The following is a 24,877-nucleotide window of genomic DNA, read 5'->3' as shown; positions in this document are numbered from 1 at the left end:
TAGGTACCGACTCGATGGCACCTAACAACAACAACAACTGGTTGGCTGAAAATTGGGCCACGAAGGTGAGTTTTGTTCCAGACCTGAAGTGGCTGAGGACTATAGCTTCGGGGTCCTCCAACCTTCTTGTGACCATTTTTAAAAATAATTTTGAGACTTGTTCTATACTGTCTCGCACTCTTTGTGAGATTCCTTTCAGAGCAGTTAGTAGTGGTAGCCAGGTACCATCTACTTCTGGTTTCAAAGTCATGGAGATGGATGTTTACCTGCTCCACTGACCCACTGGACTAGTGGATTCCAAGAATCTTTAATTTTCATCACTCTTCTTTCTTCTGCACATGGCGAGACCCTAATTGCACCTTAGATGGCTGCTTATGAGCTTTTAAGATTCAAGTTGCTATTCACAAAAGCAGGACGTAGAGCACTGAGGAGACTCATTCCATTCATTGTTTTGTTAAGATTACCACCTGGAAAGAATGTGTCAAGAAAATATAGTCATTCAAGAAAGAGTGACACAGAGAGAGAGACAGAGAGAGATATAGAGCCAGAACAAGAGAATGAAATTCCTGATGATATCATTTGAGACTTGAAGTCAACACATTTCTTTTTATGTTTAACCTTCTCTTTCTACCAAAAGCACCCTGCTAATACAGAATAACAATATAGTTCAGAAGTTTATAAGCTGTTGTTGTCTTGAATTAAGGTGAAAATTCTTGAACCAAAACTGCTCTGTAGAAGAAGCACTAGCTTCCCTTCCCATAGTTGTATCAATAACTGTTACTGGTTCATGTGAGAAGAGTATAGTCAATAACAGAGAATGTAGGAGGAATATTTGTACATCAGAGGAGTAGACCAAGCCGGGAAAAGAGGCTCCTAGGCCGGACAATTACCTTTCTTTAGACATAGAGTTCTTTCTTTCTTTTATTTTTTACAATGGCCACACAGAACTCAGAGACAACACAATTATGGGGTTTATTACGGAAGTTGCTGTTTTTGTTATTGTTCAGTGTCATTGAATTGGTTCTGACTCATAGTGACCCTGTATAGGGTTTCTGAGGAGTGGCTGGTGGGTTTGAACCACAAACCTTGTGGTTAACAAGTCCAGTGCTTATCCTATAGTGTACACCAGGACTACTATTAGAGACGTTAACAGGTTACAACACAGGGGACAAATGGTACGAGTAGACTTGTTCCAGTCAGGGCAGCTTCTCCTCAGTCATGCCTCAAGGCAGGCCTCTCTCTGCCCGTCCAATGTCACAAAGCTTTTTTAGAGCTGCTGATAAATGTCCACAGGCACACCACTCTACCCTAAATCTCAGCCTAACACACTTGGTTCTAGCTCCTCGGGTCAGCAAACTTAGTTCCTCACTTAAGTGCTTGGAGGAAACCCCACTCTGTAGGCAAGCCCAAAGTCACTCAGCTGTACTTGCATCATGACCTGGGAAGCCTACCACTGTCCTGGGCTCTGGTACTTGGTTCTGCTGCTGCTGATCTTCTGCCACTCCTCGGGTTCACAACTTTTTGTCCTGGGGTTGAGGAGGCTTAATATGCAAGGATTTCGGGAACCAACAGAGGTAAGGATGTGCTCTACTCCTAACTTTTATTATTTTTTTAAACTTTTTATTTACTATGAATTGAGTGAAGGTTTACAGATAAGATCATCAGTTTTACATTCAACAAGTAACAGACTTTGCTTTATTTCAATAATTGCAAACCCCTTTCTGCAACATTTATCCCACTTCCTTTCTGTGGTTCCTATCTCCATTCCACCTCCTTCCCATTTTTTCTCAACTTTGCCCTTAGGTACATATTGCCGCTTTGATTCCGAGTGATTGACTCTTCTAGTACAGTGAACATATCTTATTACTGCTGTTCTTCCCCTTACATGCTAGTTGGCTGAAAGTTGGGCCATTAGGGTTAGTTCCTTTCCAGGCCTGAAGGGTAGTCTAGGGCCATATGTTCAGGTTCCTCTTGTCTCCTGTCTCTTTCTGACCAGTAAGCCCTGTCTTTTTTTAAAAATAATTCAACATATTTTGTTATACTGTCTGAGGCCCTCTAACATGATCCCTTTCAGAATAGTTGGTAATGGTAGTGGGGCACCATCTAGTTCTTCTGGTCTCAGAGTTGTGGAGACTGATGTTTACATGTTCCATTCATCTGTTGAACTAATTGATTCCTAGCATCTTCATTTCTCATTTCTCTTCTTTCTTCTGAAAATGGAGAGACCAATAGCTACATCTTAGATGGTCACTCATGAGCTTTTAATATCCCGAATGCTACTCATCAAAGTAGGATGTAGATCACTGTCTTAGTGGACTATGTGATGTCAATTACCTTGGTGTCCCCTGAGACTCTGGTCCTGAGCCCCCAGACCCAGCAAGTCTTTGTCTTAAGATGTTTGATATCAGCCATATCTTTTCGGCGAGTTGCTTCATACAGAGGGAAATTCAGAAATCAGATGTAGGGGTAAAGAAGTTATTCTCTCTGTCATATAAGGACAATCCTATCTAGAGGATTAACGACATCATTTCCAGATGAAGAAGGTCTGTAGAGTGTGGTGTTAACGTAGACTCTTGCTTATTTCCACAGACTGGTGATAAGAACTTGCTATAAGTGGTTATTGTTGTAGAATGTTCTTGGAAGAGTAAAGAATATTAGTAGGATTGGTTGTGATTGTCATAACCATAATTATAGAAGATGTGTAAATAAAAGGGGGGAGTATTTAATCTTTCATTTCAGGAACAGACAATCCCAGGATCATCAAGAAGGAAGAGCATGAGTGGAGCGTGAGATCCTACTTAGAAGAGTGGTGACAGTAGAGACAATGGCAGAGAAAATGGCATGGAGGGACAGAGCAGTTGCAGGCTTTATGCCCATGGACTAAGAAAGACTGTGTGCCTGTGGGCAGGAGGCTGGCTTGCAGAATATGCCCATAGGACATTTAAATTTTATATCTTTTTTTGTTTTGTATGTATACATTATATATTTTTCTCTGTTCATTTGTGAAGTTAAGAAATAAAAGGGAAGGCATAGGGAGGAAGTAGGATAACTGTTGTTATAGGAAGGGGATTATAATCACTGAGATGAAACAAAGTGCATAGTTTATTGAATGTGAAGCTGATGATCTTGCCTGTTAACCTTCACTCTAATCACAATAAAAAAATAACTAAAAAAAAAAAAGAGTAAAGAATATCTACAAGCTTTGGGGGAAAAAATTACTGTACTAGTTCAGCAAACATAAATCCTAGGACAGTCATTTGTTAGATAATCGCTATTTCTGAGACCAGAGCATTGTTATATTATAGAGTAATGCATAGCATTTCCTGAATACTTGTAGGACCAGAACTTGCATATATACTTTTAAAACACAGTATGTCTAAAGCAAAAGAGTTTACCTTGTACAGTCAGCAGACCTAGGATGCTGACTATGAGGTGCTATGTGAACACTGTCAGGTTATCTGATGTCTCCTCTTCAAAGAGATAGAACCATGTTCTGAACATAGTGCATACTGAAAGTATTAGACATCATTACTGCCTTTATCACTACAAAGGCATACAAACAATGGCATGCATCTTAAAGAGATCACAGTAGATAGAAAGAGATTATAGCACAACCTTTTCTAAACAAGTTCACACAAATCTTGCCAGGAACGAATCACAGATAAAGGTTAGCACCATTTCCTCACATCAAGAACAGGGAGATCTTCTACAGGGGCTTCACTGCACTATGCACAAATCAATCTTCAGAGATATGTCTTTGGTTTGACTATGACCTAGTGAATAGGTAAGATCGTCCATCAAATCAGAAAGACAAAGACAGGATTCTGTCACCCATAATCCTTAGCAGTATCTCACATATCACTAACTTATACTGCAGGTCGTTTGATCTCTACTGTTAACTCAGTAATTTTGTTTGAAAATTGAGGTGGCATAGCTACCTTGTTATTTCAGGGAAGGAGATTAAGAAGATCATTAAGGATCAATACTCTGATGTGGTAAGTGGGGAAGCTGAGTAGTGTTTACAGACAGTGTTTAGGAAACACAGGAGAACGCTTTCAGATGTACCAACTAACAAATTACTGCTTTCTGGTAGATCAAACATCTTGAAATTACAGAAATCCTTATTTCTGCACAAAATCAGACTGTAGGATTAGTGTAAAAGATTGGAAATAAAAGTCTAGTTAAGGACAGATATCTAACTTACCACAACTGCATTCAGAACTGAAAAAGGTGCCTCCCTTTTCTTCTCTTTCAAAAACCATCATTTTGGAGAATCCATGGCACTGTGCTCTATTTTATGACAGGGAAAGAGTACTCCCTTCAGATCTATTTTAAATGGTTGTAATGGACCAAACAGGCTCCTCTCTGGGGACAGAAGTCTCCCTCCTTTTCACAGAGCACACAGGCTCTCCCTGTGCACAGGTGGCTTCTGACACCACAAACTGGGAGCCATAATTGAATCCAGCTCTCCCACAGCGAAGAGCACTCACCCACAGAACCAGCCTGGAGGGCAGTTTTGGTTAGCTTTCCAGACAAAGACTCAAGGCATTGAGGATGTAATCATTTGATTAAAAATACACATATGGGGAAAGAAAAGGAACAAAGGTAAAGGCAAATTTGCTTTATGAACTAAAATAACAAAAGTATAGGCATAAATGTGTTATACCTAGGGTCATTCACTAATTAATCCAGCAGCCATTCAACAAATATTTACCGGATACCTAGCAGAGTCCCTGAGTGGTGCAACACGCTTGTGAGTGGCTAACACGCTTGACTGCTAACTGAAATGCTGGAGGGTAGAGTTTACTCAGAGGCACCTCCAAGGAAAGGCCTGGCAATCTACTTCCAGAAAGTCAGTTACTGAAAACCCTATGGAGCAAGAGGTGGGTGGGTCTCTGTGGTACAATCGTGAATAATTGTTAGCAGAACTGATTGTGAGGGTTGGAAATGTAAAGGCAGACGCTTTGTAGTGAAAGGAGGGGGTGATTAACTTTGCAGTCTAGGAGCGGAGGTCCCTGGGACCATCAAGGAAGAGGAGTGGAGAGCGGTACCCTACCCAGAGAAGCAGTGATGCCTGAGATGGAGGCAGAGACGATGATGTGGAGAGATGGAGCAGTTGGGGACTTTACATCCAGAGAGGGAGAGGGGCTGTGTGCTGACGACCGGGGTGCAGGCTTCCAGGGTATACCCTTTGGTTGGCTGATGATGCATGGAGGGGATTGTAACCATGGCAATGAAACAATATATGATAGGATGAATGTAAAACTAATGTTCTCCCATGTAGACTGTCACATAATTCACAATAAAACATTAAAAACAACAACAAAAAAACCCCTATGGAGTAGAGTTTTACTTAGACACACATTGGGGTCACCATGAGTCAGAATCCACTTGAATTGATTGATAATATGTGCCAAGCATTATGTTAGGCCCTCAGATACAGTGAAAAATACTCTACACAATTCCAGATCATCTTTATCAACAAATTAAGCATGCCTTGGCTTCTTCAGAGATTGCATTTACATTTAATTTTTGAGGGGCCAGCATTTCAAAATGGAAGACTTAAGAACGGGAGCAATCTCCCCACTAAATATTATCATTATGAATGAAATAGCTTAAAATTATATATATAAAATTATAAACCAAATCTCAACAATTTAAGAATATATGATTTGAAGATATATTAAAAGGTTTCCAATTGCCCAAAGGACTGAATCCACCACTGGTCTGTCAGTTTCTCATACTGTGGTAGTTTGTGTGTTGCTGTGATGCTGGAAGCTATACCATTGATATTTTAAAGACTAGCATGGCTACCCATGGTGGTCAGGTTTCAACCGAGCCTGCAGACTAAGAAGAAGGAAAGACAAACCACTTCTGAATAGTTAACCACAAAAAACCTTATGGATAGTAGCAGAACATTGTCTAACAGTGCTGGAAGATGACGCCAGGTTAGAAGGCACTCAAAATACCACTTGGAAGAGTTGCCTCCTCAGAGTAGAACTGAGCTTAATGACATGAATGGAGTAGAGCTTTCGATGCCTTCATTTGCTGATGTGGCACAACTCAAAATAGGAAGAAACAGTTGCAAATGTCCATTAATAATCAAAACGTGGAATGTACTAAGTATGATGTAGGAAAACTGGAAATTGTCAAAAATGAAATGGAACACGTAAATATTCATGTCCTAGGCATTCGTGAACTGAAATGGACTGGTGTGGGCCATATTGAATCTGACAATCAATCATATGGTTTGTATGCCGGGAACAACAAATTCAAGAGGAACAGCATCATATTCATCATTAAAAAGAACATTTCAAGGTCCATTTTTAAGTACAATGCTGTCTGTGATAGGATAATAGCCATACATCTACAAGAAGACTATTTTAATACCACTAATATTCAAATTCATGCACCAAACACTAAAACCAGTGATGATGAAATTGAAGAATTTTACTAAGTTCTTCAGTCTGCAGAATTTACTAAATTCTTCAGCACTGCAATCAAGATGTATTGATAATCACTGGTGAATGGAATGTGAAAGTTAGAAGCAAAGTAGAAGGATCAATTGTTGGAAAATATAGCAATGATACTGGGGATTAAATGATAAAATTTTACAAGACCAATTACTTATTCATTGAAATACATTTTTTCAACAATATAAAAGGTGACTATACAGGTGGCCCTCACCAGGTGAAACATACAGGAATCAAACTGACTACATCTGTGAGAAGAGATGAGGGAGAATCTCAGTATCACCAGCCAACACAAGGCCAGGGACAGACTGTGGAACAGACAGACCATCAGTTACTCATATACAAGTTCAGGTTGAAGCTGAAGAAAATTAAAAACAAGTCAAGGAGAGCCAAAATATGACATTGCATATATTGCATCTGAAACAGATTTGATGCATTAGACACTACTAACCAAAGATCGGAAGAGTTGTGGATGACAGCAAGAACATCATACACGAAGAAAGCAGAAAGTCATTAAAAAGACAGGAAAGAAAGAAAAGATCAAAGTGGATGTCAGAAGAGACTCTGAAACCTACTCTTGAGTGTAGAGAAACTAAAGCAACTGGAAGAAATGAGGAAGTAAAACAGTTGAACAGAAAGGGCAGCTCAAGAAAACAAAGTATCATAATGATATGTAAAAAGACCTGGAGTTAGAAATCCAAAAGGGAAGAATATTCTCAGCATTTCTCAAACTGAATGAATTTAAAAGAAAAATCCAAGTCTCAAGTTGCAATATTGAAGAATTCTATGGGCAAAATATTGCATGACACAGAAAGCATGAAAAGAAGATGGAAGAAATACACAAGTCAGAATAATCTGTTAATAGTTGGCCATTTCAGGAGGTAGCCTATGACCAAGAACTGATGGTACTGAAAGAAATCTAAGCTACCCTGAAGGTACTGGAGAAAAACAGGGCTCCAGGAATTGATGAAATACGAGTTCAGATGTTTCCAAAAAATGGATGCAGTGCTAGAACTGCTCACTCCACTATATCAAGAAATACATAGTCAAAAGGTCAGTGTACTGGAAAAGATCCACCTTTGTGTCTATTCTAAAGAAAGGTGATCAAACAGAATGCATAACCTATTGAACAATATAATTAATACTATATTATTGTTAAGTGATGTCAAGTCAGTTCCAACTCATAGTGATTCATTCAGTTTACGGTTTCTGAGTGGCTTGTGGGTTTGAACCACTGACTTTGTGGTTAGCAGTTCAGTGCCACACCAGGACTCCCAGTAATACTACAGTCAAGTAAAATTTTGCTGAAGATAATTAAAAAATGGTTGCAGCAGTATATTAGGGAACTTCTAGCCGGATTCAGAAAAGTATGTGGAATGAGGGATAGCATACGGATTTGGCTGGAAGCATAGAAAGACGTTTACTTGTGTTTTATTGGTCATACAAAGACACTTAACTATGTGTGTCATAATAAAGTATGGATAACACTGGAAAGAATGGGATTGTCAGAATAATTAATTGTGCTCATGTAGAACTTGTACATCAAGAGGTAGTCATTTGAACAGAACATGGGTTTAAAATCAAAACCCTGTGTGACAGGATTGTATCCTTTCATCATACTTATTCAATCTGTATGCTGAGAAAATAATCCAATATATTGGATTATATGAAGAACATGGCAGTAGGATTGGAGGAAGATTAATAACCTAAGATATGCAAATGGAATAACTTTGTCTGCTGAAAGCAAAGAGGACTTGAAGCACTTAATAATGAAGATTAAACACTATAGCTTTCAGAGAGGGACTGGGTGCTGGCAGCCAGGAGGCAGGCTTGCAGAATGTGCCCTTTGGTTGTTTAAATTATTATATATTGCTGAGTGTTTTTGTATACACCCCCACCCCAAACAAAACAAAACTGGGAATGGAAGCAAATGAAACAATGGTGTAAAGCCGATGTTCTCCCATGTAAACTATCAGTTTACATAGTCAGTTACATAGTCCGTTCACAATAAAAACGTAACACCCCCCCCCCCCCCCCCGTAAAACTTACAGCTTTCAGTATAGACTGCACCACAACATAAAGAAAACTAAAATCATGGTAAATGGAGAAAATATTGAAGTTGTCAGGGATTTCGTTTTACTTGGATCTACAGCCAATGCCCATGGTAGCAGCAGTAGTCAAGAATGCAACTGACTACTTTGCATTGGGCAAATCTGAAGCAAAAGACCTATTTAAAGTGTTTAAAAAGCAAAGATGTCACCAGGACTAAGGTACACCTAATGCAAGCCAAGGCATTTTAAATTGCCTCTTATATATGTAAAAGCTGGACAAAATAAGGAAGACCAAAGGAGAATTGGTGTCTTTGAATTATGGTGTTGATGAAAAATATTGACTACACCATGGAGTCCTGGTGTGGCGCTGTGGGCTAATGCATCAGACTGCAAAGTCGTTTGAACCACAAGGTCGGTGGTTCAAGCTCACCAGTTGCTCCTTGGAAATCCTACACAGGGTCGCTATGGGTCGGAATCGACTTGACGGCACCTAACAAATAGAAGAATGAACATATCGGTCTTAGAAGATGTACAGCCAGAATGTTCCTTAGAAGTAAGAGTAGTGAGACTTTGTCTCACATACTTTGAGGGCATGTTAACAGGAGGGACCAGTCTTTAGAGAAGAATATTTTTTATAAAGGGTCAGCAAAAAAGAAAAAGAGACTCACTGAGAGTGTCGAATCCTAATCACTAGACTACCTGGATGAAAGACTCACTGAGAGAGACTGACATGGTAGCTGCAGTAATGGAATAAAGACAGCAATGATCATGAGGATGGTTCATGGCTAGGCAGTGTTGTATTCACTATAAATCAGAATTGACTCAATAGCACCTAACTACACCAACTATTTTATTCATGACCACCTAGATAAGGGAATAGATCATGATCATTAAATTTGTTGATGCTTCTGAAAATGTGTGGGATTGCTAACATTTAGAGACCAGGAATCTAATTTTAAGAAAACATTAGGAGATTAGAGGACCAGATCATCAAAGCAAGATGATAGTCACTACGGAAAAATGAAAAATATCAGAGTCTTGAGTGAAAAAAAAAATCTTGATGATGGAGGAATGAATGAATATCCAGAGGACAACGGCTTTGCAAAAAGACTTGTGGTCTCTGTGATACCGGGATTGAGGCATAGTCTGAATAGGTAAAAGAGGGGAAATAATGTTAGGGTGTGCTTGACCATCTTGTGGATATTGGCTTTCCTTGTCTACTATTGCAAAATAGACATTTAAGTGGGATAGAAAGGAATATTGGGAAATATAATTACAGAAAGCTCATAAGCCCATCTTTAGCCTATGATTGGAATCGCTAAAAAGGGTACTAGAATTTGCCCAGTGAAATAGGCTTCTTGTTAAGCCTTGTAAACTATGGGGTCTTAGGTAGAATCTTGAGCCCCATCCAGAATCTTCTGAGGTTCTTGAAAGGATATGCAGACCAACCTAGAGAGGGGAGAGAACCAGAGATACTTCTTGAAAGATAGACCAGAAAGGGAAAAATAATAACTAAAAAGTAGATTGTCTGGCTGTTACAAGAACAGCAAGCTGCTCGCCTGGGAGCCATGAAGGCAAGGAAAGTCAGCTCATCAGGATAAACCCCCTCATCAGGATAGACGGAAACTCAAAGGAAACACACAAGAAGTCTTGTAAACTTGCTGGTGACCAGCTTAGTCTACTTGTGAGTAGAAGTAGGGGAAAGGCAGCAATGAAGACATGGGCTGAGTTCCATAGACTCCTATCGGCTTTGAGATGAGAGAGAGAAGAGGAAGGGCTGCTTGGTTCGAAGTCTGGGGAGACTTGGGAACTTCTGAACCCATGGACACTGACCTAGTCACTGGGGGCTAGAGCTGACAGTGAAGTGTTCAGCTGATATGAAGTGGGCGTAGTGCAGGAGAATGCTCAAACTTGTAGATAGTATCCATTTGACTTAGCTTTGATGGTTGCTGATCAGAACTCGACTAGAGGACGATAAAGAAGTTTGGTACAGGAAGCAAGTGTAAATTGCTACAATTTGATGAACCTGACCTTTGCTTATGGATGTAGTTGCTCAAAATTCCAATTGAGAGGGAAAGAGGCTTCATATCAAGGATCAAACCTATCCTTCAGTACACAGGGTAGATAGGACAGGCAACTTGGACACTGGCTACCTAAAATGGGGGCCTATAAAGGCACAAAGGGGCTGGCAAACAAGTTTTCAAGAGTGTGCTTAGTTTCAGAGTGAAGAGGGAAGGACAGAATCCCCACTGAATAGTTTTCCTCTTGTCTAGATGGGTCTGGTGAAAGGGGATGGGGCTGGATGGGTATAGGATTCTTTTGATTCAACTGTTATCATGTCTAATTGTGATTATCACAACTGTAAAGGTAGAAGATATGTAACAAAAAGGGGGGAATAGTTAATCTTATATGCCAGAACAGAGGACCGTAGGACCATCAGGAGGGACGAGCATGAGAAGAGTGTGGGATCCTAACCAGAGAGGCAATGACACCAGAGATGGAGCCAGAGGTGATGGCATGGAGAGATAGAGCAACTGAGGACTCATGGAAAGACAAAGGTTGTGTGCTGGCAGGCTGGTTTGCAAAATGTGCCCTTTGTTTGTTCAAACAATTATATATTCCTGTATGGTTTTGTGTACATAAAAAAAAAATGAAAAGAGGGAATAGAGGTAAATATTGTTAACTGATGGTATAAGGAGGGGAGTGTAATCATTGCAGTGAAACAAAATACAATTAGTTAGGGATAAAACTGATGACCTGCATTGTAAACTATCACTCAATTCACAATAAAAGCTTTAAAGAAAGAAAGAAAGAAAGAAAGAAAGAAAGAAAGAGACTTGTGGCCTCACAACAAAGCACAACTCTGGATTCTGCCTAAGATATTAACTGTTGCATGTGTGGTTAGAATTTATGTTTGACAAAAAGTTTCACACAGTACACAAGTTTCCATACTTCACTATGGACAGAAATTGATCAATAATTCTTTCCCATCATTAAAAATTATATTTAGAAGGAGATCTGAAATCAAAACAGAAGCTGGAAAAACCAAGTTTAGTAAATAAGTTGATTTGGAAGACAAACAAAACATCTATTCATTATTGCTGCAAGGAAAAACACTTATCTGACATTAGAATCTATTCATTATTGCTGCAAGGAAAAACACTCCTCTAACATTACATTGCCCAAAGAAAAAGAATTGGTTCTACCTGATGTTAAGGGATCTCAGGAATGGGATATTTAAAATTTCCAAAGGTCAGGTCTGGCAGCATCTCCCAGCGCCCATCCATGAGTCTGGAATGTTCGCTTCAGATCCTACGGTTCCATCTTCCTCCTTGTCTAGCACAAAACTCACATCATAGAAGAATTCTATTTTCCCAGTGTGCATTTCGGCCTAGTGTCATGGAAGCAAGCAACTCTTTAGAAGCCTAGAGTCAAATTCTGGTTTTGACTGACAGAAATTTCAGACAAGTTATTTTTGAATTCTCATAGCTCAGATCAGAATGTGAAAATACATTCATTAAAGGAGAGTTTGAAGTTACCAAACAGAAATCATAAAAAAAAAAAAAGAGAATACAATTTATTTCTTATTTAAAAACATGTCTTAATGCTATCGCTATCACTTTCATGTTGTATTAAGTTTTTTTTTTTTTTTTTTAAATTGAGTGATCGTTTACATGGGAGAACATTGGTTTTGCATTCATACTATTGTATTTTGTTTCATTGCAATGATTACAATCCCCTTTGTACATCATTATTTAACAGTATTTGCTTCTATTCCTGCTGGGTTTTTGGGTTGTTTTTTTTTTTTTTTGATGTATACAAAAAGCGCTCAGAAATAGAGAATAATTTAAACAACCAAAGGGCACATTGTGCAAGGCTGCCTGTATTAAGTTTTAATATGCTGCCTCACAGTCTATCTGCAAGCATATGCAATTTTACAGAGTGGTACCCATACTGTAGTGGCATTTGTATTTGTGTATTCTTTTCCCTTTAAATGATATTAAAAACATTGACCCTTACCACAAGTCCTTTACAAAGCAAGGGAGGAGAATATCAGTGCTTCTTCATAGTCTCCATAATGTCCACACAAATGTAAATCTTCAACACTGAGATATGTTCATGAGGTTAGAGGAAATGAGAGATTTATTACATCCAGTGATGCTGTTTGGAATATTTTACCAAAGGAGTTCATGAAAAGTCCCAGGGTAGGAGAAGCAGCATCTGCCCACGAAAGAGGTATAGGGAAGGGAAAATATGACAACATCTGGTCTCTAAATGTGCCAATGTGAAAAATCCTCAGAGCCAGCTAACTAGGGTTATGGGAAAGAACAAGCAGGCAACGATCATCTGCCAAAGAATAAGAAGAATCTGACTTGGTAAGTAGAGAAAGAACAATAATACACATTTACAGAGAAATTTCTATACTCAAGAATTTTGGACTCAATAGGCAAGAAAAAGAGTGAAGCATCCATGTATAGTAACAGAATAAATGGCCTTGGAAACGAGAATCATGACATGAGAAAAAAGACTTCTTTTTTTTTCTCTTACAGGGAAGTGATGACATGTGACCAAGCAAATGCATAGTCTGTGGACACTGCTGTTTGATGGCGGGAAGAGAATTGTAATGTGTACACTATTCAAATGCATTTTCTAGTAAGACAAAATGTGCAAGGGCTGCTGAGGGCAGAGAGGGCAGAGGAGAGCAGCAGCTGGTAGACATTCATGCCTTAGAGGCCTGGGAGGATGCAGCCAGAAAAACGTGCCCCCTTAGGACCCGGAACAAATGCTGGAGAGAGTGCAAGTCAAAACTCCAATCCTCTATAAAATCTGGTTCACAGTTCACTGAAAACTGGATGTCTAATGAAGTAACATCTGCGAGATATTTCTTTACCGTGTGCTTGTTGTTGTGAAGTGCCATCAACTTAGTGCGGACTCATAGCGACCCTGTAAACTGTTTCTGAAGAGCAACTGGTGGGTTTGAACCATTGACCTTGTGGTTAGCAGTTCAGTGCTTACCCTACAGTGCTACCTTGAGAATTCTTTGTACTTGAATCTCAGAGTCTCTGCATGGTTCAGACGGTTTAGGAGGTTGGCTAGAACCGAAAGATTGAAGGTTTAAGTACATATACCTAGGAAGACAGACCTGGCAATCTATTTTAAAAAAGCAACCCCTGAAAACCCCATGGAACACAGTTCTTCTCTGGTGTCCTACAAGAGGTTACCAGAAGTCAGAATCGACTCACTGGTAACTGGTATTGGGACTGATCAAACGGATCTCAGTTGTTGTTTTAGGTGCAGTCGAATTGGTTCTGACTCACAGCAACCCTTTATAGGGTTTCCAAGGAGAAGCTGGTGGGTTTGAACCACAGACCTTGAGATTAGCAGCCTCATGCTTATCCTACAGCGCCACACCAGGACTCCTAGTAAAGATTAGAGCGGTACTGTAAGCCTTATATTCTTGGTGTCGAAATAAGCATGCACGACAAAGCACATTTAAGACACAGCCCTGGGCACTTGAGAGAGAATGACGCAAAATACACAATGCTGAACTCGGGAGCTGTGTATGGTCACGTGAGGTTTACACGCATCTACAGAGCTGATCCGAAGCAAGTATTAAAAAGAAATTAGGAAAAACGAATACTTCTCTGTGATACTTAAATAAGATATTTAAACAATTCATTTTGAAACTGCTGAAAAAATTAAAATGGTAAAAAGTCAAACCATAGGTGCCCTGTTTTGCCTGAAGTGGTAAAAATACCATCTGCCTCAGTCTTTTAGCAGCATGCTTATTTCAAGTAGCAGTCGGCTAAACTGCAGGCATACGCTCGGCTCCAGCTGGGTAAAATACACAGACGTTTGTAGATGTTTTTCTAAGCAAGAGTAGTCAACATATTCGTTTTCTTTTAGACATATACATTGGTTACCATAGCAAACCAAGCGTGATTGTGGTCCGAGAGGCTCCTCTCCAGCACTCTCAAAACATACCCACCAATTCCCACAATTCAATAGGTGGCACTCTTCCCTCTAGGACTGAATGGAATCCTCTGTGCTTAACCTTGGGGCCAGAAGTTTAGGGAAAATGGAATAGTCTGGAGAGCTACAAACCCAGGGCTGCGGAGCAATCACTGTAATTAAGATCTTCAAAGCATTGCGCATATGAACAAAACTGTTGGCACTGGCTTTTGGTCACAATTCACTTTTCGTAATTACATCTGTCTAATAAAGCTTCTCCAGCAGTTTTAACTAAGGTAAGTAAGATCTTCCTGGTTTTTCCAGAACTGTAGAAGCTACTGGATAGAACTGCCTTCCACACTTGAATGGTGGATGAGATTCAGCAATGGGTAGAATAACTATCGTGCAGAGGCAGGGAGAGACTTAACAAACAGTTGTCAAGTGCTTTGATATCTTGGGATGAAAGGCACTACAGTAGTGTAAAGCATTCATATCCAGGCTCTGGTGCCACAAGAACTCAATTAAAAACAAATTCAATTTCTCATCTATTTGAGTATTGTTGTTGTTGTTAAGTGCCGTGGAGTCGGTTGCGACTCATAGCGACCCAGCACAGGGTTTCCGAGGCTGTAAATCTTTATGGAAGCAGAATGCCTCATCTTTCTCCCCCAGAACCGCTGGTAGCTTCGAACTGCTGACCTTGCGGTTCACAGCCCGATTCGTAACCACTACGCTACCAGAGCTCATTAGACCACTGTTTTACCGAAGGTGACAGACAGTTTTGAGATGCAGCTGAGACTTGATTTGGAAACGATCACTTTGTCTACCCTTTCCTTCATGGTCTCATCTTTCTAATCCTAACAGAATTTGAGAGATGGCATATAAAGTCATACAGCATATGATCAAAATAATTTTCTATTGTTCTTGAATAGAACCCACTCTCCCTAATGCCCCCACCCAAGTAAACCAATATTCATCACCTGAAAATACAGAAATTTCAAGCAACAGAAATTTCATGACAGTCTTTGGCAATGGCCTCCTGGCTTTTCAAATGCAACTTTACAGGTAACTCCACCAACAAAGCCTGAAACCAGTAAGCCCAAAGCTTGAATCAGTTACTATGAGCTTAAGCAATCAGTGTGAGCTTAGGCTGTGTCACCGTAGATGAGTAACTACTATGGTTTTTATGCTGTCAAGTTGCTTCCATGTCACAGTGACCTTACATGACACAATGGAACTACCCCACAGGCTTTCCTTGGCTGAAATCTTTACAGGAACACATGATCAGATCTTTTCTCCCATCAAACAGCTGGTGGGTTTGAAATGCCAACCTTTTGGTTAGCAGCTGAGTGCTTAGCCATTGGGTGCACAACCCAGGGCTCTCTGAGAGCTATTAAGGGCTCATACATAATACACTGTACAATCCACATAAGACAATACCACAAGTTACACGCTACAGATATCTACCCTTAACATGGAAGAAGAGAGTATGTTGCCCGGGTGTCAGGACTGACTTGATGGCAATTAATAACAAGGAGTCTGTATAGAAATGACAATGTGGTCTGGGTTAATTAACTTCGATCAGATTTTGCCCTTAAATCTCAGTATAGCAGCACATATTCAAGGGGTGTGTGTGTGGGTGTGAATACTATGAATATTGTCACTGAGCCTTCTTGGGAAGGCAACGCTGGGATGGACTGAGTGTAGAGTCAATGTAGTCTATAGAAGGCTATTCTTAGTCTACAATTCTGCATTCTAGATTTCTCACAGCCTCCTAGACTTCTAACACAACACGTGGCAACACTCATCCACTTACATTATCAACCACTGTGATGTGAAACCCTGTGCCGAGCGCAGGAGATGCAAAATCACCAACAAAGCCATCAATGTCCCTGCTATCAAAAGAAACACTCAATTAAACAACATGATGATTTCAGATTGTGATAAATGTTACAGAGAAAAAAAGAATGCAGGGGCCTGACTCTTTAGATGGGTCTAAGTGGAAGAGTGTTTGACAGTAAGGCCTGGCTCAGTCTTGCTCATGGTGGTAGTAGCGTTATCACAGTACCCAGCACATAGGAGGGGGCTTGAAGTTTGTGGAAAAACGCCATTATCTTTTATTCCAGTTTTCCATGCACTTTTTGAAGTCTCCTTGTATGAAATACCAAATAAATACTTGGGGGGATAAAGGAATGCATCTACAGGATGTTCCTCAACAGGAACACAGGCTAAAATTGTCTTCTCCCAGATTTGAAACGGGCCTAAGAGAGTACAGCAGCAATACTCCAAAGTGCTCATTTTGTACTGAGGAAGGTTCAAGCAGATAAGTGACTGAAACCAGATTTCACAGTGAATTGATGGTACAGCTGGTGCAGAACAATTCTTGTTGCAGGTGTGTTCTATCTGCTCGCCACGTTTTTACCTTCTTCAAATGTCTCCTCTTTACCATGTACTCCCATAGTTTAAAACCCTAAGGTTTATGTTCTTATCTGCATCGATAGTCACTTTATTGTCAAATCATGATGTTCTTCCCTTATTTTTTATTTAGCTGTTAGCTTTCCTTCATGATCACACTAAAATCCCAGCATCTTCCTAATTTTCTTAACCCTGTGGATAACTATAACCTACATCAAAAGCTTTCCTTTTCTTTCTACATTGAGATTAAAAAACAAAACAAAAAACCCTGTATCAGGCTTTTCATCTGCAAAGTCACGTTTCTCCTATTTTCCTCCTGTGGCCTCTATTCACACACTTACACACTCACTCCGTCACATACACACACACTTACAACACACATACTAACACACATTCACATACACACAAACACTAAATCACACACTCACATACACAGACACACTGACTCACATACACACACACTCACACATTCACTCACACTCACATGCTCACACACTTACTAACTCACGCACTCACAGTAACTCACACTCACCTACTCACATACACACTCACTTACACACTCAGTCACTCAGTCACCATTTACTAAATGCCAGCCACAGTGTTAGGCACCAGGCATACAAAGACCAAAAAGACATGGTCGTGGCCCTCACAGAGCTCGCAGTCTATGCTGTGACTCCTCCAGGGGCCACTGTCATCTGGGAGAGTAAGTTAAGGGCAGTGACTGCAGGCTACACAATGCCTTAGAGAAGCACCGCAGAGGGCACATCATGCAGCCTGGGCTACCAGCAGATGATGCCACATCATCCTTCCAGGAGGAGCATTCCTGGTAGAGGGAACCACATGAGTAAAGCTATGGAGAACAGACAGCATGTTTTACGTCATGTCATGGAGAGTTTTTCCAGGGGGCAAGATCACACCCAACAGGCAACATGAATATAGCTAATGAAGGTTTCTAAGCTAGAGAGTGAAATGACTAGATTTGTGATATAGGAAAACACTTGAGCTGATCTAGGGAACAAAACAGAGACAAGAAGACCAGTCAGAAGGCTTTTCAGATGTTCAGAAGAAGAGCCTCTCAAGTTGAGCAACAGAAGAGAGATAGAGAGGAGGGGTCAGGTTCAAGAAAATGTAGGCTGTAATCTGGTACAACTTGGTCATGACGTGTAAGGGACAGGTGGTGGGAAGAGTCAAGAGTGACTTCTAAGTTTCTTACCTGGGTAACTGGTTATATGGGAAAACCAACAACAGGCTAGAGAAAGAGACCAGAGATATGAGGGAAGGAGCTGAGTTCTCTTTAGGATGTACTGAATTACGTGCCTGTGAGAAATCCAAGAGTATATGCCCATGACCTGTATTGGACAGATCATGAGGCTCAAGGAGACATCCAAGACAGTGTGACAGATAGGGAACCCTCAGTGCAAAGTTGCTTCTATAATCTAGTTTTCGTTTTGTTGTTAAGTGTCATATAGTACTGTATAGTGCTTTGCAGGAGCAGAAAGCCTCATCTTTCTCCTGCAGAGTAGCTGGTGGATTTGAACTGCTGACCTGTGGTTCATGAGTCATGTAAAATGCAGAACTGCACTTGGGATAAAAAACAAAAATGGAGCGAGAGTAAAGACATGTAGCCGTGTTTGCTTCTCTGTGTTGCCAGGCTGTCATGGAGGACTCATGGTAAGAGTTTGGCTGTCCAAATGCAAAGAGCCCTTATAGATCATTTCTCTTTCCTCCTTGTTTTCAGAAGACAGGTGTGCTTCCATCCAAAATCTTCCTATCACCTAAACCAGATGGGTAGCATGTTCCTTTAGCCAAGCACCTGGTAAGATGCTCATCTGTCCCTGAAGAAAAGAGACTGGGACCCCAGTGTGTTCACAGGTTTGTACTGAATGCACTGAAAGCTGCATTCCTGCAGTGGTTCTTAAGCAGGGAAGTCTGTCAGAATTATCAATGGAGACTTTCTTCAAATTACTCCAGCTGCCCCTGACCTGCTCCCCTCACCAGGGAATTTTGATTTTGGTGAGTGTGTGATACATCGGTAACCTAATCTGGTGCTTTCTCAAACGCTTCACAGGTGATGAGAGAATGACCGTCTTTTGAGGCTGCACTGTCTGCTGTTTTCCAGGTGTACTGAGTTGAATACTCTCCATTGCCATTAAGTGGATTCTGATTCATAGTGACCCTGTATAGAGTTTCCAAGGCTGTATATCTTGATGGGAGCGGAAAGCCTCATCTTTCTTTTGTGGAGTGACTGGTGGGTTTGAACAGCTGACTTTGTTGTTAGCAGTCCAATGCTTATCCTACAGTACCACCAGGGCTCTTTCTGAGTTGAATAGGGTCCCTCTAATATTCATGTTCACCCAGGACCTTGTAACATGACCATGCAGTTCAGTGATTACTCTATATGGCTTTTCTACCCATAGTGTTTGTAACCACATTTCTGCCCTGCTAGATCTGGGCAAGAGAAGATGGGAGAAATTGCTGATAGGATGATATGATTCAGTTGAGATTGTTAACAGAGTTAACTGGGATTGGAAAAATTTGGTACTCTGATGCAGATTTAAAATGAGTCATCTTAGGCGCAGGAGGGAGGATCTCACTACCACAAAAGAAGAGGCAGAAGTGGCGCATGTGCTTTGGACCCAGAGAACCTCCGTGACCGTGACCCAGGGACAGAAAGCTGTGACACCAGAGGAGTGGCAGAGGAGCAGGAGCAGCAGCAGCCCCTAGAGCCAGAGGAGGAGACACAGTGGTGAGCTTCACAGCCCATGGAGCAAGTAAAGCTGAGGCTGGGCAGGAGGCTCACTTGCTGAGTGGGGTACCTCTGGGCACTTAACTGGGGGAGCTAGGTGGTTTTTTTTGTTTTTGATGCACAGAGTTAGAGCTCAGTGCCTTCAGTTTAAGTTTATAATGAAGTGGTGTGCCTTGTGAGAATTTATCACAAGATCTTTGTAACATTCCCAGGCAGAAAGAGGCCTGCCTGTAGGCACAGCTGAGGAGCTGAGGAGAGGTTGTCCTGACTGAAAGAACTGAGCCCTGAGCATTTTGTGATCCTCAGCATGAACCTGTGGTGCTGTGGGTTAAAACGACGGCAAAGTTGTTTGAGCTGCAAGGTCGGCGGTTCAAGCTCACTAGCTGCTCCTCAGAAACCCTATGCAGGGTTGCTATGGGTTGGAACCGACTCTATGGCACTTCACAACAACATCTTCCCTAACATACCCCATAACTGTGAGTGTGTGGTCACTGCAATGAATTATCACAGCCAGCTAATAAAGAGGGCTGGGGGTGAATGTTTTGGTGCTCATTGTTTGCAGACTAGATTTGAAAACAAGATCTTTGCAGATGCAATCAATTACTGTATTTTTGATAAATGACATTTCTATACATATGAAGAAGTTTCAAAAAGTTCATGTAAAAATTCTACTCTTTTAGTTCATTTTTTACCATGAACTTCTTACAGTGAATTGAGTGAAGGTTTACAAAGCAGTATTCAATTGTCCATTCCAGAAATCATACACATTTTGGTTCATGCCATCAATTGCAATTCGCACAGTGTAACATCATGCATCCCACTTCCTCCCTGTAGTTCTTGCTTCTGTTTCTCTTTTCCTAACCCTTCAGAACTTTGCTGTTGGGTAAACGCTGCCTTTTAAATCTCAAACAGTTGATTATTCTAGGGTTTTGTGCCTCTCTAGTGTTACTGCTCCCATTATAGACCAGCCAGTTTTTGCTTTAAAACTGAGTCTTGGGGTGAGTTTTTCCAGACCCGAAGAAGGGTGGTTGCACAGGTCTCTATTGGATCCAATATGCCTGGTCTTTTTTGATTTTGAGTTTTGTTCCATGTTTTTCTCCCAGTCTGTGGAGGCCCTACCAACTTTCAGAGATGCTGGTAGTTGCAGCCAGGCCATTCCCAGTTCTCCGGGTCTCAGAAACCTTTGGAAGTCTCATGTGTAGGTGCATATAACACACATAATGCACACAGGGCATGTGACCATGGGCAGGGTGTGGGGGTGCTCTTCAGTTGGGGGGGATGGGGACCCAAACCAGCCAAATATGGCTGTATTATTTATGTCAAAATATGGTAAATTATGGTCAGACTGGAATCCTGGGGTGGCACTGCAGGTGAATGCACTGGATTGCAAGGTTGGTTTGAACTGCAAGGTTGGCAATTCAAGCTCACTAGCTGCTCCTTGGAAATCCTATACAGGTGGCTATGGGTTGGACCTGACTCAATGGCTCATAACAACAGCAACATGGTCATACTGGCTTAGGGTGAGCTCTAATCCGTTAAGTGGTGTCTTTATAAGAAAACAGACATAGAATACAGGGAAGAATGCCATGCAAAGACAGAGTCAGAGACTGGAGTGATGAGTCTACAAGCCAAGGAATTCCAACCAACAAAAGATAGGGGCTAGGTAAGGAACATATTTTACTCAGCGCATCCAGAAGGAATCAACACTAATGATGACCTAGATTTTACACTTTGGGTCTCCGGAACTGTGGGAATACATTCTGGTTCTTTCAAGCCATAGTATCTGACTGACCTAAAGAGTTGTCTTCTATGCATAGGCCATATGCACGTTTCCAACAATGATTACTAATCTTATCCTGTTTCTTTTTCTTCATATAATTTGCCACCACGTGATAATCTATTATGCATATATTCAGTTGGTTGCTAATTAGTTATATCTTCTCCACTAGACTGTAAATGTCCTGAAAAGAAGGACTGTCTTGTTCACTCTTGTATTTTCAACACTTAATATTAATGTTTGGAATAAAGTAAATGCTCAATAAATATTCTTGAACACATGTTTTTACCGGCTAATGTTTGTTATTTAATAGGAAATATCTTTCAGCTTTGAACATGATGATTCTTTTATGATCTTTGAAATATAAGCAAAAACCAAACACCACACTGAAATGAATAAAAGTATATAGTATGTATAAAATCTACATACCTTAGCATAGTCTATTCTTCCTTTTTGTTGAGCCTAAAATTAGAAAAGAGAGAATATTAATTCACTAGTTGTTTAAAAAAATGTTCTTTGCTTCTCAAAGTATCGATGTGCATACACATACACACACATGTTGATGTTGTTAAGTGCCGTTGATTTGATTCCAACTCATAGCGACCCTTTATAGGGTTTCCAAGGAGCAGCTGGTGAGTTTGAACTGCTGACCTTGCAGTTCAAATGGCTTTGCAGTCTGGCGCAATAACCCACAGTGCCTACCAGGACTCCATACATATAATACATGGAGCTTGAAAAGGTCATGGAAATTATGGAATAAAAATATAATTATCCACAAACTTTTTGAAGTCCCCTTATATTTAGTTGTATTTGTTAAAGCAGTAATTAGTGGAAATCATTAGACAATCTCTTTGATATCCCATTTGAGTAGTTTTACTAAAGGTAATACAAAAACGGCTACAAGCATACATTGACAGAGAACTTTCAGAGGTTCAAGCCAGATTCAGAAGAGGGCGTGGAATGAGGGATATCACTGCTGATGTCCAATGGATCTTGGCTGAAAGCAGAGAATATCAGAAAGATGTTTACCTGTGCTTTATTGACTATGCAAAGGCTTTCGATTGCCTCATGACAAGCTATTACCAACATTGTGAAGTATGAGTATTCAGGAACACGTAATTGTGCTCATGAGGAATCTGTACCTGGACCAAGAGGCAGTTATTCAAACAGAACATGGAAACACTGAATGGTTTAAAATTAAGAAAGGTGTGTGACAAGGTTGTATTCTTTCACCATACTTATTCAACCTGTATGCTGAGCAAATTATCTGAGAAGCTGGGTTCTATGAAGAAAAACGTGGCATCAGGATTGGAGGAAGACTCATTAACAATCTGTGATATGCAGATGATACAACCTTGCTTGCTGAAAGTGAAGAGGACTTCAAACATTTACTGATGAAGATCAAAGAGCACAACCTTCGGGTTGGATTACATCTCATTGTAAAGAAAACAAAAAACCTCACCACTAGACCAATAAACAACATTCTTATCAACAGAGAAAAGATTGAAGTTGTCAAGGACTTCATCCTTCTTGGATCAACTATCAACACTCACGGAAGCAGCAGTCAAGCAATCAAACTATCTGCTGCACAAGACCTTTTTAAAGTGTTGAAGAGCAAAGATGTCATGGTATTTTCAATAACCTCATATGCATGTGAAAGCTGGACAGTGAATAAGGAACACCATAGAAGGATTGATGCTTTTGAGTTATGGCGTTGGAGGAGAATATTGAAAGTGCCATGGGCTGCCAAAAGAACCAATAGATCTGTTTTGGAAGAAGTGCAGCCAGAGTGCTCCTTGGAGGTCAAGATGGCCAAACTTCATCTCTCATACTTTGGACATATTGTCAGGAGGGACTAGTGGCTGGAGAAAGATATCATGTTTGGTAAGGTGGAGGGTCAGAGAAAAAGAGGAAGACCCCCAACGAGATGGATTGGCCAAGTGGAAGCATCTATGGACTCAAGCATGGGAACAATAGTGAAGCTGGCCGAGGATCGGGCAGTGTTTCATTCTGCTGTGCATAGGGTCGCTATGAGTCAGTACTGACTTGATGGTACCTAACAACAACAACAATTTAGAATAAACTAAGTAGATCCTTTAGATAACACCATATTTTAAAAATGATATTTGCTAGTGGAAAGCATTTTCCTCTAAATACATTAAACTGCTAGTGTGATGGTTTTCTGTGGAACTGCTCGTTTTAATTTCCCTCAACCTTTCATTATGGACATTTCCAACATTTAGAACTGGAAAGAACAGAACAGAGCACATACATGTACACTCTATCTAGACTGGCAGTAGCAGACCTCAAGACTCTCCCGCCTTACATGCATCAGCATATAGCACATAAGCACTGGGTATATCATACCTAACCATATGACCAGTATAAACTTAAAAAAAAAAGAAACAATGTAATATCATCTAACATACAGTCCATATTCAAACTTTCCCAAATGTCCAAAGAAGATCTTTTATAGCTTTTTCCACAAACTAGGATCACACATTGGGCTTCAAAAAGAAAAAAAACAAATATTTCACAGTTGTGAAATATGTATAGCAAAAAAATTGCTATTTTTACTATTTTAAAGTGTACAATTGTTGTTAAGTGCTGTTGAGTTGGTTCTGACCCATAGTGACCCTGTGTAGGCTTTCCGAGACGAGGCTGGTGAGCTTGAACTACCAACCTTGCAGTTCAAACAGCTTTAGGTGACATTAATTACATTTGCCACATTGTACAACTACTAACCACTATCCATTTCCAAGAGTAGTACATCACCTCAAATGGAAGCCCCGAACCTCCCATCCCTGGCTTCCCCAAACCTTGGTAACCACTAATAAACTTGGGTCTCTGTGAATTCCTCTTTTAGATATTTCCTGTAAATGGGATCATACAATATTTGTACCTTTGCATCTGACAATTTTCACGCAGCATTATTTTCAAGGTTGATCTCTGTGGTAGCATGTCTCAGCACTTCATTTTTCTTTATGGCTGAATAATATTCCATTGTATATATAGACTGACATTTGTCTTATGTCTACGTCTAGCTGTTGTGAATAATGCTACCATGAATATCGGTGCTCAAGCATCTGTTTGAGTCCCCGCTTTCAGTTCTCTGAGGTATTGAATTAACTATGTTGAGGAGTGCAATTGCTGGAACATACAGTAATTCTATGTTTAACTTCTTGAGGAGCTGTCAAGCTGTTTTCCACAGTAACTGGCACCATTTTACAATTCCACCAATAATTTCTTCACATCCTCACCAACACTTGTTTCATTTTTCTGATAATAGCCATCCTGTTAAGTGCCATTAATTTGGTTCCGATTCATGTTGTTGTTGTTAGGTGATGCCGAGTTGTTTCCGACCCATAGCCACCCTATGTACAACAGAAAAAAACAACACCTGGTCCTATGCCATCCTCACAATTGCTTGAGCCCATTGCTACTACCAAACAGGATGGTCCAGAGA

At 40.4% G+C, this 24,877-nt stretch overlaps 1 protein-coding gene across 1 annotated transcript in view; it reads right to left on the bottom strand.

Moving 5' to 3' along the window:
* PDSS2 (prenyl (decaprenyl) diphosphate synthase, subunit 2) overlaps positions 1 to 24,877 on the bottom strand; it is a 387,297-nt gene that overhangs the window by 22,089 nt on the left and 340,331 nt on the right. The window contains exon 7 of the mRNA XM_006839955.1: positions 21,841 to 21,873. Coding sequence (XP_006840018.1) covers positions 21,841 to 21,873 — 33 coding nt within the window. The remainder of the gene's footprint in view (positions 1 to 21,840; positions 21,874 to 24,877) is intronic.

This window comes from Chrysochloris asiatica, unplaced genomic scaffold (genome assembly GCF_000296735.1).
Source record: "Chrysochloris asiatica unplaced genomic scaffold, ChrAsi1.0 scaffold00027, whole genome shotgun sequence".
NCBI lineage: Eukaryota > Metazoa > Chordata > Mammalia > Afrosoricida > Chrysochloridae > Chrysochloris > Chrysochloris asiatica.
The sequence above is the reverse complement of the archived record's forward strand: the minus strand, read 5'-3'. Positions and strand labels throughout refer to the sequence as shown.